The sequence below is a fragment of the Danio rerio genome, chromosome 1 (genome assembly GCF_049306965.1).
Source record: "Danio rerio strain Tuebingen ecotype United States chromosome 1, GRCz12tu, whole genome shotgun sequence".
Classification (NCBI taxonomy): domain Eukaryota; kingdom Metazoa; phylum Chordata; class Actinopteri; order Cypriniformes; family Danionidae; genus Danio; species Danio rerio.
In genome coordinates, this window is record NC_133176.1 from 62,094,580 (window position 1) to 62,110,422 (window position 15,843).

Sequence of the window (15,843 nt, forward strand, 5' to 3'; positions counted from 1 at the left end):
ACACACTGCACACACACACACACAGCACATACACTGCTGTAGACACACACACAGAATCAAGCCTGTATAGCAAAGAGACTAACCGATCCCACTGTGTGTGTACGTGTTTGTGTGTGTGTGTGTGTGTGTGTGTGTGTGTGTGTGCAGCTGGAGGATCACTTCAGCCCCAACTGCTCATTCTGGAATTACTCGGAGCGCTCGATGACGGGTCAGTGGTCGTCGCAGGGCTGCCGGCGTCTGCACAGCAATAACACACACACCACCTGCGCCTGTTCGCATCTCACCAACTTCGCTGTGCTCATGAACCACCAGCAGCCCACCGTGAGTCACACACACTTAATCTAGCAGCTAATCCTGCGAGCACTAACAGTTCCTCTGTAGAATTTTGCTGTCATTAACTGATAATCTGCGTGTTTAGGACTGATAATCTGGACGTTTACAACCGATAATGTTGGGGTTTATTACTGTAAATCTGGAGTTTTGTGACAGATAATATGCAGGTTTTAAAAATTAAACTACAGATTTATAACTGATAATCTGCAGGTTTATAAAACATAATCTTGAAGTTTATAGCCGATAATCTGGAGGTTTATAGCCGATAATCTGCAGGTTTATAGCTGATAATCTGGAGGCTTATAGCTGATAACCTGGAGGCTTATAGCCGATAATCTGGAGGTTTATAGCCGATTATCTGGAGGTTTAATACCGATAATCTGCAGGTTTAAAGCCGATAATCTGGAGGTTTATAGCTGATAACCTGGAGGCTTATAGCCGATAATCTGGAGGTTTATAGCCGATAATCTGGAGGTTTAATACCGATAATCTGCAGGTTTAAAGCCGATAATCTGGAGGTTTATAGCCGATAATCTGGAGGTTTATAGCCGATAATCTGGAGGCTTATAGCCGATAATCTGCAGGTTTATAAAAATTAATCTGGAAATTTATAGCCGAAAATCTGCAGGTTTATGAAAAATGATTTGGAGGTTTAAAGCTGATAATCTGCAGGTTTAAAGCCAATATTCTGGAGGTTTATAGCCGATAATCTGGAGGTTTAAAGCCGATAATCTGGAGGCTTATAGCCGAAAATCTGCAGGTTTATGAAAAATTATCTGGAGGTTTAAAGCCGATAATCTGCAGGTTTAAAGCCGATAATCTGGAGGTTTATAGCCGATAATTTGAAGGTTTAAAGCCGATAATCTGCAGGGTTATAGCCAATGATCTAGAGGTTTATAGCCGATAAATTGTAGGTTTATAAACAATAATCTACATGTCTAAAACCCTTAATTTGCAGGTTTATAACAAATAATTTGGAGGTTTATTACTGAAAATCTGCAGGTTTAAAGTCAATAATTCTCAGGTTTATAACCAATAATATGCAGGTTTAAAACAGATAATCTGTATGTTTATAACCAATAATCTGCAAGGTTATAATCGATAATCTGCAGGTTTATAGCCGATAATCTACAGGTTTATAAATATTCTGCAGGTTTAAAATCGATAATCTGCAGGTTTTTAACAGATATTCTGGAGGGTTTTTACCTGATAATCTACAGGTTTATATTGTATTATATGCAGGTTTATAATTTAGAGGTTTATAAATTTTGTATAATTTACAGGTTTATAAATTTATAAATTTACAGGTTTATTAATTTGCAGTTAAAATCAAGGTAAGCAATGCTTAGTTTGACCATTAAAATGGCTCTGTTTATGTTGAATTGTATGTCTCAGTATCTGGGCAGTGTTCAGGGTCTGATCTTTGTGCTGTGTTGCTGTGTTTTAGTATCCGGGTGGTGTTCAGGGCCTGATCCTGTTTGTCATCACATGGGTGGGGATGGTGATCTCTCTAGTGTGTCTGGCTCTTTGCATCTCCACCTTCTGCTGCTTGCGGGGTCTTCAGAGCGACCGCACTACCATCCACAAGAACCTGTGCCTCACACTCTTCATCTCACAGCTCCTCTTCCTCATTGGCATGGACAAGACACACTACACGGTCAGTCCAGCTGGACCAAACTAAACCACATCAGACTCGGCTGAATCAGACTAAACTAGACTAAATTAAACCAAACTAGACTTTATCACACTAAAGCAGGCCTAACCAAACCTTATCAGATCAGGCAACGCTTTATTAGACATAATCAGACTAAAACAAACCTCTTTATTACACAAACCAGACTTTATTAGATTAAACCAGACCATATCTAACCAACTGGACATGATCAGACTTAATCAGATTTATCAGAGTAAACCAAACTTTATTAGACCAAACAGGACTAAATCAGAGTTTAAAGGACTAAAACAGATTATCAGACGAAACCAGACTTTATCAGACTAGATTTTATCAGACCAAACCATATTTTAAAAAACTAATCTATATCAGACTAAACCAGCGTTTATCAGACTAAAAAAGGCTTTATAAGACCAACCCAGAGTTTAAAAGAATAAACCAGACTGAATAAGACCAAATCAGACCTTAGGAGACTAAACCTGACCATATCTGATCAAACTGGAGTTTTTCACACTGCAACAAACCAAACCAATCTTTATCAGACGTAACCATGCTAAGCCAACAGACAAAACCAGACTATATCAGACTAAAACAAACCATATCAAACCAAAACAAATTTTATTAAACCAAATCAGACTTTATTAAACCAAACTAGGCTTTATCAAATTTAACCAGACTTTCTTAGACAAAACCAGACTTCATCAGACCCAACAAGGCATTATCAAACCAATTGAGACTTTAGCATACAAACCCAGACTTTATCAGACTAAATCAGACTTTCAAACTTTATCAGACGAAACCAGGTTTTATCAGATTAAACCAGACTTTATCAGACTAAATCAAATTTTACAGATTAAAACAAACTTTATCAGACTAAACCAAACTTATCCAAACCAGATTTTATCAGGCTAAAACAGACTTTATTAGACTAAACCAGACTTAACCAAAACAAACCAGATTTTATCAGGCTAAATCAGACTTTATCAGACAAAACCAGACTTTATCAGACATAATCAAACCAAAATGAGACTTTAGCAGACTAAACCAGACTTTATCAGACTTATCAAACTAAATCAGACTAAGATTTTATTAAACTAAACCAGATTTTATCAGACCAAACCAGATTTAATCAGACTAAACCAGACTTTAACAGACTAAACCTGACTTAATCAAACCAAACCAGATTTTTTCAGGTTAAGCCATATTTTATCAGATTAAACCAGACTTTAGTAGACTTAACCAGACTTCATCCGACCCAACCAGACTTTATCAAACCAAATTAGACTTTAGTATACTAAACCAGACTTTAGCGGACTATCAGACTAAAACAGATATTTCATTTTTACAGACCAAACCAGACTTTATTAAACGAAACCAGACTTAGACTAAACCAGACCATATCAGATCAAACCAGACTTTATCACACTAAAGCAAACCAAACTTTATCAGACGTAACATGACTGAGCCACCAGACAAAGTCAGACCTAATCAGATTAGACCAAACCATATCAAACCAAACCAGACATGATCAGACTAATCCAGACTTTATCAGATTATTTATTAAACTAAACATGACTTTTAGACCAACTCTGTGTGTGCCAAACTCTGCATTTATGTGTGTGTGTGTGTGTGTGTGCAGGTGGTGTGTCCAGTTCTGGCTGGTCTCCTGCACTTCTTTCTGCTGTCCGTCTTCTGCTGGCTCTGCATGGAGACGGTGCAGCTGTATGTGTTGATGGTGGAGGTGTTTGAAAGCGAGACGTCTCGAAGGAAGTATTACTACCTCTCTGCATACGGTTTCCCCACACTGGTGGTGGCCATTTCTACAGCCATCGACTACAGGAGCTACGGAGGAGCCAAGGCGTGAGTCTGCGCTCCACATGGGTCCTTCTTAAATGATCTGCTCATATAGAATGAATCTTTATTGTGATGAGTCGTCTCAGGGAGTGGTGTGTTCATTAGCACATGCACACATTGCACAGGAGGAGGAGAAGATTAGTTAATTTTTCCAGTCTTCAGTCGGGTTTGAGTTGTTTGTTCATCATGTTAAAGACAGAGACCAATCATATGCACTCATCTGTAATCATTAGTAAACCAATTGGATTATTCTAAAGTCACTGTAAATAACCCGTCTAGCCTTGAAGAATCCCCCTTCCACCCCGTCTACCCTTTTCCTCCTTTACCAGGGGGAGCTCTCGACAACTACCTGATCTCAGACCCCCTTACATACTCATTGACCAGACAGCATATAACTGCCGAGAATGCAGGTGGTGAGGGTGGTGTCGCGGACGCTGCCCTCTTTATTCTGCCGCCCTAGGCAGCTGCCTAGGTCGCCTCTGTGGACATGCCGGCCTTTACCCTGACCCAAATAAAAATGTTTTAGATAAAAGACTTGCAGGGTTGTAAAAAAACATAGATAATATTTTAATCAAGCCATTTGATGAGCAATCAAGTACGCACAACGTGTTGATAGCACATCTTAATGAATTAATGCGCCTCAGGGATTTCCCTCCTCAGGGACACCCTTAAGTTAAATTACTTAAGGACTTTCATGCAACTGGGAACAGGTAAACATGAAGGATTACTCTCTCTTTCTTATAGCATTCTAGTTCTGATTTCTTTGTAGTGTGATCAACATGTAGATGTGTTGAAATTTTAGTGATATTTCAGCAAATCCAATGAAATGATTTGAAAATAGATTCGATCATCTCCGAGTTCAAGGTCAAAGTCAGAAAAATGGCCCAAACCCATCACCAGTGTGTTTGAGCATCTAACAGATCTCTTGTGTTGTGCAGATGCTGGCTGAGGGTGGATAACTACTTCATCTGGACGTTCATTGGCCCCGCCTCCCTCGTTATCCTGGTGAGACTCATTTAAAGGGACAGTGCACTAAACAATGAGCGTTTCCTCATCATTTATTCGCACTTGGGTGGTTCTAGACTTTTATTAGTTTCTTTCTTTCTGGCCAATTTTGATATTCTTTAAGACATTAGTATTCAAGTGACATTTAAAGGCTTCACTAGGGTAATTAGGGTAAAGTTAGGGTAATTAGGCAAGTTATTGTATAACAGTGGTTTGTTCTGGAGACAATCCAACACTAATATTGCTGAAGGGGCCAATAATATTGACCTTAAAATGATGTTTAAAATGATTAAAAACTGCTTTTATTCTAGCCAAAGTAAAACAAATAAGACTTTCTCCAGAAGAACAAATATCCGCTTGTTAAGTGATGACGTGTTTGTGACGTATGCATACTGTTTCCAGGTCCAAGCTCCCATTCATTAGAGTGGAGAAATCATTCGTTTATGATCACGTTTTATTCCTATCACACATTAAAGTGAATTTTATATAAATTCATAGTGTACACAACAATCTCTGGGCTTGCTGCATAACAAATACCAAAAATTTAACAATGTATAAAAATATTAATCACTTTCTGGCCATCGGATATTAGGCATGGACATATATACTGCGATCGGGATTTTCGAAAGTATTAAATCGCTTTGTAAACGTTTATTATTACCATTTCATGAGTCTCCCCATTCAGCTGAATAGAGCGCTTGGACCCAGAAGCCGCTTTGTGTGACGTCACACTTAACAAGCGGATTAGAGGAAATACTGTGAACAATTACTGAATCTGTTCAACACCATTTGGGAAATAATGGAAAAAAACTCATAGGAGTTCCAATGATTGTGACTTCATTTGTATATAGTGATAGTTACGTTCTCTTTTTCTTCATCTACTTGTTCAGCTGAATCTGGCGGTGCTGGTGATCACGGTGCACCGGATGCTCCGTCACTCCACCGTCCTCAAACCCGACTCCAGCAGATTCGACAACATCAAGTAAGAGCACATAATGACAGATGTAAAACAGCAGTGCGTGTGTGCTTCAGTGTGTGTGTGTGTGCTTCTGTCAGTCTATGGAGGCTCTAAATCAGGGGTCACCAACATGGTTACCCCAGCTTACCACAACACCACATACCAGTAAGCTGCATCTCATTTTTTTGTAGCTATTCTTTTTAAATCACACTTGCATTGGCTGATATTTATCTGTTTCCAATCATTGTTGACAACTATTGTGAGAAATCATTAACATGATCAGTGTCTTCACATAGATGAATATCATTGATTATTAATAACATATAATTAAAAGTAAATTGAGCAAATTTGTTGTTAGGAAGTGTGTATCAAACTGGTAGCGCTTCACATTAAACGATACCCAAGAAGTAGCTCTCAGTTTCCAAAAGGTTGGTGACCCCTGCTCTAAATCTAGAACTCCACATCTGTAATCCTCTTAGTCTATGCTGACATCATCTTCAGCAGCTCAAACACTCTAATGGCTAATGGACAGACGGCTGCTTCTCACTCAGGGCTGCTGATTATGCTAATGAGATGGCCACTTGTGGGCGGGGCTTTCCCCCTCTGATGACACGTACAGCGGGGGAATGTCAATCACAGTATTCCGCTGACTGTTATTGGCTGTTTCCTTATTGAGTTCTTGTAGGATGGAGTTTGAGGAAAGTGTGTGGTGCTATGGGGAGAAGAGTGTGTATTCTACAGGTGGTTTGTCAATCCCACTCACCTCTGTGAGGCACACACCGAACTGCCTAATGTTTTGATGTAAAGGTAAACACTAATGTGTGTGTGTGCGTGTGTGTGTGTGTGTGCAGGTGCTGGACAGTCAGCTCGGTGACGCTGCTCCTGCTGGTGTCTCTGACGTGGATCTTCGGTCTGCTCTTCATCAATGATAACAGTGTGGTGATGGCGTATCTCTTCACCTCCTTTAACGCTCTGCACGGCATGTTCATCTTCCTGCTGCACTGCGCCCTGCAGAAGAAGGTGTGTGTGTGTTTGTGTGTGGGTGTGTATGAATGTGTGTAAGCATGTGGGTGAGTGCATGTGTGTGTGTGTGTGTTTGTGACATTTTTAATAGAGAATAGTATCGAGTGTATCTGTGTGCGCTCATCCTCTAATGTGTTGCTCTGCTTTGTCCTGATCTGCTTGTAAATGCCGTCGTGTGTTTAACAGGTGCAGAAAGAATACAGCAAGTGTCTGCGTCAATCACCCTGCTGTGGCCACGCCTCCTCCACTGGTACCCATGGTTCTCTCAAGAGCTCCGCCCACCGGGGAAACAACCGATATTATGGCGGCAGCCAATCACGGCACGCACCTGCACAGAGACAGGTAACGCCCACAACACAGAGATACACTGACAGACATAATAAAACTGCACAGAATACACACCTGTGGCCTGTGTGTGTGTGTGTGTGTGTGTGTGTAGAGCCGCATCAGGAGGATGTGGAACGACACGGTGCGGCGTCAGACAGAGTCGTCCTTTATGGCTGCAGAGATCAACAACACACCCACACTGACCCGAGGTGAAGAACACACACACACAAACACACACACATTGAACAACATTCGTAAATACAAAGTTTAAATGCAGCTAATGTCAAATAAACATGTTTTGTCAGATGCAAACATTAATAATATCATATTAAATATTCATAAGAGTGACTAAACAGAGAAACTTTGTTAGCTTACATTACAGATAACATTGGAATTATTCCAAAATCTTAAAATATATATTTATAGGAAAATATTGGTAATAAATATTTTTTATAAACACTCCCCGAACACATGTCGGCCACAACAGGAAATAAAAAAACTGCAACTGCGTTATTTGCATTATTTATTTTAACACGTTAAATATTTCCAATTAATCACGTGCGTAAACATGCTAATTTTGACAGCCCTAATATATATATATATACATATTTACACTTTTAAACATATTTAACCCTAAACTAAACACTTATTTTTAAAAAAAATAAAGCTAGGGTCCGATACCTGGAATTGTTTAGGGCCCCCATATCACTAAGTCCACCCATGGCTGAATATTCATCATTAAATCACTGGAATAAATGATTAAATTAAATGATAAACTACTTTTGAACAGTTATTCTATAGTGCAATAACATTTCACAGTTTTACAATCTGTACTGTGATGAAATAAATGCAGCCTTGTTGAGCAGGAGAAGCTGATTTTAAAACATTTAACACTCAAACTGACCCCTAACTGTTGACCGGTAGTGGATATAAATATACATATATATATAGAACCATAAGAACATAACGAACCAAGCCTGACCTTTATTATACTGCTCATGTTTTATCAGCAGCTGAATGCAGATGGGTTTCATAAAAATGCTGTATTTTTGACAAACTTAAAGAAATGCACACACATATAAATGTGTCTGTGTGTGTGTGTGTGTGTGTGTGTGTTTGAGTGTGCATATTTCACTGCCAGGAGACCCAGACTCACTCTTGATATGCGTCAGGGCTTCCCTTGTCGTAATAACACAGTAATAATACACAGATATCTTGTTTTCGTTGAGGGCAACACTTCCACACTTCACCCCCAGATGGCAGTGTTTCCCTCACAGCGCTGAATGTGTGTGTGTGTGTGTGTGTGTGTGTGCTCCTCTGTAAGCATCCTGCTGTTTCTCCTCAGGCACTATGGGTAATCACCTGCTAGCCAATCCAATGCTCCAGACCCGCTCTGGCTCCTCCCCTTACAACACCCTATTGGCTGAAACATTCAACCCCCCCTCACCAGCAGTTTTCAACGCCACTGGTCAGTGTGTGATGATGACAGACGTTCTGTGTGTGAAGCTGCGTCCCAAATGGCACACAATACACTATAGATTATAGACTTATACACTATGCATGTATATACTGTACACTATGCACTATACACTTATTCACTGTGCACTATACACTGTGCACTATACACTGTGCACCTTTACACTACACTGTTCACTATACACTTATACACTATGCACTATACACTTATACACTATGCACTATACACTACACTATGCACTATACACTTATACACTATGCACTATACACTTATACACTATGCACTATACACTACACTATGCACTATACACTTATACACTATGCACTATACACTACACTATGCACTATACACTACACTATGCACTATACACTACACTATGCACTATACACTTATACACTATGCACTATACACTACACTATGCACTATACACTACACTATGCACTATACACTTATACACTATGCACTATACACTACACTATGCACTATACACTTATACACTATGCACTATACACTACACTATGCACTATACACTACACTATGCACTATACACTTATACACTATGCACTATACACTTATACACTATGCACTATACACTACACTATGCACTATACACTACACTATGCACTATACACTTATACACTATGCACTATACACTTATACACTATGCACTATACACTACACTATGCACTATACACTACACTATGCACTATACACTTATACACTATGCACTATACACTTATACACTATGCACTATACACTACACAATGCACTATACACTTATACACTATGCACTATACACTTATACACTATGCACTATACACTACACTATGCACTATACACTTATACACTATGCACTATACACTACACTATGCACTATACACTTATACACTATGCACTATACACTTATACACTATGCACTATACACTACACTATGCACTATACACTTATACACTATGCACCTATACACTGTACACTATGCACACTATGTACATTATGCACTAATAGTGAATATTGCATCTACATTAGTGGAATAGTGCACGCGTGTGTGGTTTGGGACGCAGCCAGTGTTTCCTGTAGCCGTGTGCATCTGTATTGACCTGTTTCTCCTCTCTCCTGTCCTCCTGTCTCTGTGAACTGTGAATCTGCAGGCACGTTCAGAAACTCAAGTATGGACACCAGTGTTATCTCTGTGTGTTTCTGTCATGCTCTTCACCTTCACCTCCTGTTAGATTACATGTCATTTCACAGCAGGCATGAACATTTACCAGTGCTACACCACGTAACATGTCTGTTACTCAGAGTTTCTGTCTCGTTTCTAGTCTAAATATTTAAACCTTCTTAAATCGAGAAGCATTTTCTAGACAAGCCCAAAATATAGTCTTTTTTTTTCAGAAATATTGAAGTGTATAATCTAACAATGGGGGACGCAAAATAAAATAATCGAAAAGAAAAAATAGATTATTCCGCTTTAAAAATAGTCCGATTATTTTGCTTGTTTTAAGAAGAAACTCTGTATTTTGACTATTTCTGAAAACAAGACAATATTTTTGCTTGTCTAGAAAATGCATCTTGATTTAAAAACATTCAGATATTTGGACTAGAAACAAGACAGACGAGCATTTACACACACCAACTGGTGTTTCAGTCAGATATGCCAGTGTTTTAGGCATATTAGCATTAATAACAGACCAATTTGGGCAAGAAAATGCAATTAAAAAAATGTGGGAATTGAGAAAAATCATCTCAGTTCAATAATGTCTAGGTTTGGGATAACCTGATGGTGAGTAAATAGGACATTTGTTTTTGAATGAATTCTTCCTGTAAATGCAAACTAATTTAGGCGTTAATTGGGAAAGAGTCACGCTCATCTCGGAATTAAACTAATTTAAAGATGCAGTAACACTTTAGGTCACAATTCACTAACCATTAACCAACAGTACTGGCTTAATAAGTGGCTAATTAGCTGTTTATTGTGGCTAATTATATGTTTATCTTTTGGATGAGATGTTAAACCGAGGTCCTGACTCTCTGTGGTCGTTAGAAATCCCAGGATGTCCTTCGAAAAAGAGTAGGGGTTTAACCCCGGCATCCTGGCCAAATCTGCCCACTGGCCTCTGTCCATGATGGCCTCCTAACCCTCCCCTTCATCACTCTGTCTCCTCTCCACCAATCAGCTGCTGTGTAGTGTGCGGTCAGGTGGATGCTGCACACTGGTGGTGGATGAGGAGATTCCCCCCTATGTGAGGAGATTCCCCCTAACCCTAACACTACGGCCAGTGTAGTTGATCAGTTCCCCTATAGCGCATGTGTTTGGACTGTGAGGGAAACCGGAGCACCCGGAGGAAACCCACACCAACACGGGGAGAACATGCAAACATGTATAATGCCAACTGACCCAGCTGGGACTCGAACCAGTGACCTAACCAGTGCTAACCACTGAGCCACCGTGTCACCCAATGAACAACAATAATAGGCAGCCAGTGGTTAATATCCTGAATTATGACGTAAACTAAAGAGTTACCAAACATGCATTATTATATTTACACATTCATACATAAGCTCATTCAGCACCAGTGAACATTCCTAAAACCACAGCACATCTAACTGGATTATCGAAACATCCCAACACTGCAAAACATGCTCTCTCACGGGGAGTTTTAGTCTTGTTTCTAGTTCAAAACTCTAAAAACTCTTATATCTAGAAGCTTTTTCTAGACAAGCAGAAAATATTGTCTTGTTTTAAGAAATAATTAGTCAAAACTAAGTGAGTGTTTCCTTAAAACAAGCAAAATAAAAAAAATAAAAAAAAAGTCTTGCTTTTGATTTTGATATTAGATTATTTTGCTTTTTTAAGGAAAAACTAACTTAGTTTTGACTCAATATTTCTGAAAACAAGACAATATTCTTTGCTTGTCTAGATAATGCTTCTTTGTTTAATAATGTTGAAATATTTGGACAGAAAACAACACACAAACTCTAAATCAGAAATGCATTTTTAGCAGAACACACTTCCAAACTTGTAAAACATGTAATTGAGCCTTTCTGTCTGTGTCCTGCAGAGGGCACTCTGTCGCGCAGCCGGGAATCCTGTGGCCTGGAGGGAGTTCGGCTGAACGGAAACTACAACAACAGCTATTCGCTTCACGGAGGGAGCTCGGATCTCCTCGGGGGCGTTCCTGTAGGATCAGGGGGCGTGTCTGGAGAAGTAAGCCCCGCCCTTTTGACTCCAAGAGGGGCGGATACTTCCAGCGGATTACGGCGGAATCTTTCTGATGCAGCGGCGCTGGAGAAAATGATCATCTCTGAGCTGGTACAAAGCAACTTGCGTCCTTCAACCGATCGCTATGGAAACGGTACAAATTCAACAATGCATCGGCAAGATTACGCGACATCAACAAGTCATCGAGAGCCTCCGCAGAGGCCGCTGCCCCGCCCACCGCCGCCGCCTCCACAGGACGAGGAGGAGCTTTTATATAAAGCCTTAGAAAAGCCACGCCTTTCAGACAAACCACGTCTACCCGATAAACCCCGCCTTCCTGATAAGCCCCGCCTTTTGGAGCACGCCCAATCGGTGTTCTACCAGAGCGAAGAGGACTCGGAGAGCTTCTCGGCGGAGATTACAGACAATGTGGGCGGGGCTGGGCCTGACTCCGCCTCTTTGTACGCACGGGACCGCGATTCATCCTATCCCGACAGCAGTCCCGAAGCGCTGACGGTAGAGCCGCACCCCACCCTCCCGCCGGACGAGCTGTACTTCAGCGCAGGACGCCAAGCGCACATTTCGGCTTTCTACCAGCCTCCGCCCCGGCGGACCAATGAGGAGGCACGGCTGGGACTGCAGCCCTCGCAGGGGGACGGCGACGGACAGATGCAGCTGGTGACCAGTCTGTGACTAGGGCGATGGTGACCGGGACACCAAGATCTGGAGGAGGACCACCATGGTGGACAACGTCTGCATCAGCATCAAAACACCACGGCGGATATCTAGACAACTCTAGAGTGTCTGCTTACTGGACAAAATCTGAAGAAATTAATATAGTTCCTTCTGATTTTCTGGTTAGTGTTGAGTATTGAGTGAGATCCGTGCAGCAGGATGAAGCTCAGCATGATTAATTCTGCACACTGCAACAAAATGAACATCTCAGTTTAAGAGTTTGACTAGAAATATCTCAGAACTCTTAAATCAGGAAGCATTTTCTAGACTGGTTTGAAATTTGAGTCTAGTTTAACACTGGTTTAAGTCTTAATTCCAGTTGAAATGTCTAAAAAAAATTTATTTATTGAGGATATTATTGACTTGTTTAAGGTTTTCAGTCTTGATTCTGCTCTAAATATCTAAAAAATTTCTAATCTAAAAGTGTTTTCTAGACTCATTAAAAATGTTTAGTCTTTATCCCAGCCGAAATATCTAAGAATTCCTAAACCAAGAAGCATTTTCGAGACTGGTTTAAGATTTGAGTCTAGTTTAACACTGGTTTAAGTCTTGATTCTAGTCTAAATATCTAAGAAATCTTAAATCAGGAAGCATCTTATTGACTAGTTTAAGATTTTAGTCTTGATTCTGCTCTAAATATCTAAAAATTCTCTCATCTAAAAGCATTTTCTACACTAGTTTCTGAATTTTATTCATGATTTATAAAAAAATATCTCAGAATTCTGAAATCAAGAAACAATTTCTAGTCTAGTTTGACATTTGAGTCTAGTTTAAGACTAGTTTGTCTTGATTTTAGACTAAATATCAAAAAAATAATCCTAAATCAGGAAGCATCTTTTTGTCTAGTTTTGGATTTTCAGTCTTGAATCTGCTCTAAACATCTAAGAATTCTTAAATAAGGAAGCATTTTCTAGACTGGTTTATGATTTAAGTCTAGTTTAACACTGGTTTAAGTCTTGATTCTAGTCTAAAAATGCAACAAATCTAAAATCAGGAACCATCTTTTGACTAGTTTAATCTCGCTCCTAGTCGAAATATCTAAAACTTCTTAAATCAGCAAGTATTTTCTAGACTAGTTTAAGATGTTTAGTCTTGATTCTGCTCTAGATATCAAAAAATACTTGAATCTAGAAGCATTTTCTAGACTGGTTTAAGATTTGAGTCTAGTTTAACACTGGTTTAAGTCTTGATTTTAGCCTAAATTAAAAAAAATCTTAAATTAGGAAGGATTTTAGTGCCTAGTTTAAAATTTTCAGTTTTGATTCTGCTCTAAATATCTCAGAATTCTTAAATCAGGAAGCATTTTCAAGACTAGTTTATGATTTGAGTCTAGTTTAACACTGGTTTAAGTCTTAATTCTAGTCGAAATATCTAAACAATCTAAAATTAGGAAGGATTTTATTGACTAGTTTAAGATTTTCAGTCTTGATTCTGCTCTAAATATAAAAAAATTCAAAGCATTTTCTAGACTATTTTACGAATTTTATTCTTCATTCAAATCAAAATATCTAAAAATTCTTAAACGAAGAAGCATTTTCTAGACAAGTTTAAGATTTTTACTCTTAATTCTAGTCAAAATATCCTCAAATGCTTAAAGTTCTAAGCATTTTATAAGCTATTTTAAGCTTTGATTTTAGTTTAAGTCTTGATTCTAGTCGAAATATCTAAACAATCTAAAATGAAGTGATTTTTTAATTAAAATAAGCACAATAATCTGCCAATGGGGCCAGCAAATAATCTTATTAAAAAGCGAAAGCAAGATTATTCAGCTCACCTCATTGTCAGATTATTTCACTCGCTTAATCAATAAACTCTCTTTTTTTTGACTCTTTATTTCTGAAAACAACACAATATTTTCAGCTTGTCTAGAAAAAGCTTCTTGATTGAAGAGTTTTTAGATATGTTGACTCAACAGCAAGTCAAAGACTCTGAGTAAGAGGAGCATTTTTTGCAGTGTGGGATTAGAGAGAACGCTCTTCTTCACCTGCTGCTATTGAAGATGATGATGATGATGATGATGATGAAGGCGGTGTCGGCCTCCTCCTCCTCCACGTCTCTGTCTCCTGGTCACCCGAACACCACCCTGCTCATCTCACTGCCATTCAAGCACATCCATCCTTCTGTCCTTTCTGAGAAGAGTTCTTCTTATCGGGTAGTTTCTCCTCCATCCGCACATCCTCCATCTCGTCCCTGCTGAGAAGAAAAACAGACCGCTATGGGGGCAGTTCACTCAGAAATACACATTTAATCAAACTTTGATTGTCACAAACCTGCTTCTTGGTTTTTCTGTTGAGCACAAAGGAAGATGTTTTGAAGAATGTTGGATTCAGTGACTTTTATGTTATTAGTTTTTCCTACTATTTCAAACATTCTTCAAACTATCTTCATTTGTGTTCAACAGAAGAAGCTAAACAGCGATAAATGCTGCGTTTTTGTCTTGTTTCTAGTCCAGATGTCAAAGAATTTTTAAATTAAGAAGCTTTTTTTAGGCAAGCTAAAATATTGTTAAAATGAAGCCAGTTTGACTTTAAAACAAGCTAAATAATCTGCCGGTGGGTAAGAAAAATATTGTATTTCAAAGTGAAAACTAGACTGTTTTTCTTACCTCATTATCAGATTATTTTGCTTGTTTTAATGAAAAACTCACTTCATTTTGACTCATTATTTCTGAAAGCATCACAATCTTTTTAGCTTGTCTAAAAAAAGTTTATTGATTTAAGAGTTTTTAGATATTTGCACTAAAAACAAGACTAAAATTCCCAGTATGCAAGCAGTTTTTGGCAGTGCTCAAACCTGTTTGAGTTTCTTTCTACTGATGAACACAAAAGAAGATAGTTTGAAGAATGTTAGAAACTGGTAACCATTGACTTCCATAGTAGGATAAAGAAATATTATGGAAGTCAGTGGTCTTACTTCTTTATCAATATCTTCTTACTTCTTCTATCAGCAGAAGTAACAAACTTTTGAAGCCACTGGATGGAGAGTAAACTGTGAGTAAACGTGTTTTGGGTGAACTATCCCTTTAAATCAGACTCTGTCTGGTCTGTGTTTTATTCCCCGGCAGGATCTCTTCATTCAGGGTGGTGTTGTGCATGAGTGTCAGACGTTTATCAGAATGTGACAACACTTTCGCCAGAGACCGCAGCTCTTTTACATGCCAAAAAAAACAACAATCGCTCACACTCTGGGAGCAGCTGCTGTCGGGGTCACGCTCCCACCATCACAGAGGTCAAAGGTTACCAGTCAAACACTGCAGAAGC

General features: G+C 39.1%; 1 protein-coding gene across 6 annotated transcripts in view; it reads left to right on the plus strand.

Moving 5' to 3' along the window:
- LOC101884937 (adhesion G protein-coupled receptor L1) overlaps positions 1 to 15,610 on the plus strand; it is a 58,338-nt gene extending 42,728 nt beyond the window's left edge. For 2 of the 6 annotated variants that reach the window (XM_073908436.1, XM_073908437.1), the window contains 11 exons: positions 148 to 321; positions 1,781 to 1,990; positions 3,645 to 3,865; positions 4,798 to 4,864; positions 5,755 to 5,846; positions 6,674 to 6,842; positions 7,032 to 7,187; positions 7,285 to 7,381; positions 8,518 to 8,640; positions 9,798 to 9,815; positions 11,709 to 15,610. In XM_073908436.1, coding sequence (XP_073764537.1) covers positions 148 to 321; positions 1,781 to 1,990; positions 3,645 to 3,865; positions 4,798 to 4,864; positions 5,755 to 5,846; positions 6,674 to 6,842; positions 7,032 to 7,187; positions 7,285 to 7,381; positions 8,518 to 8,640; positions 9,798 to 9,815; positions 11,709 to 12,541 — 2,160 coding nt within the window. In that variant the 3' untranslated portion in view covers positions 12,542 to 15,610. The remainder of the gene's footprint in view (positions 1 to 147; positions 322 to 1,780; positions 1,991 to 3,644; positions 3,866 to 4,797; positions 4,865 to 5,754; positions 5,847 to 6,673; positions 6,843 to 7,031; positions 7,188 to 7,284; positions 7,382 to 8,517; positions 8,641 to 9,797; positions 9,816 to 11,708) is intronic. The other 4 variants (XM_073908446.1, XM_073908458.1, XM_073908469.1 and 1 more) reach the window with 2 other exon arrangements.
- The last annotated feature ends 233 nt before the right edge of the window (positions 15,611 to 15,843 follow it).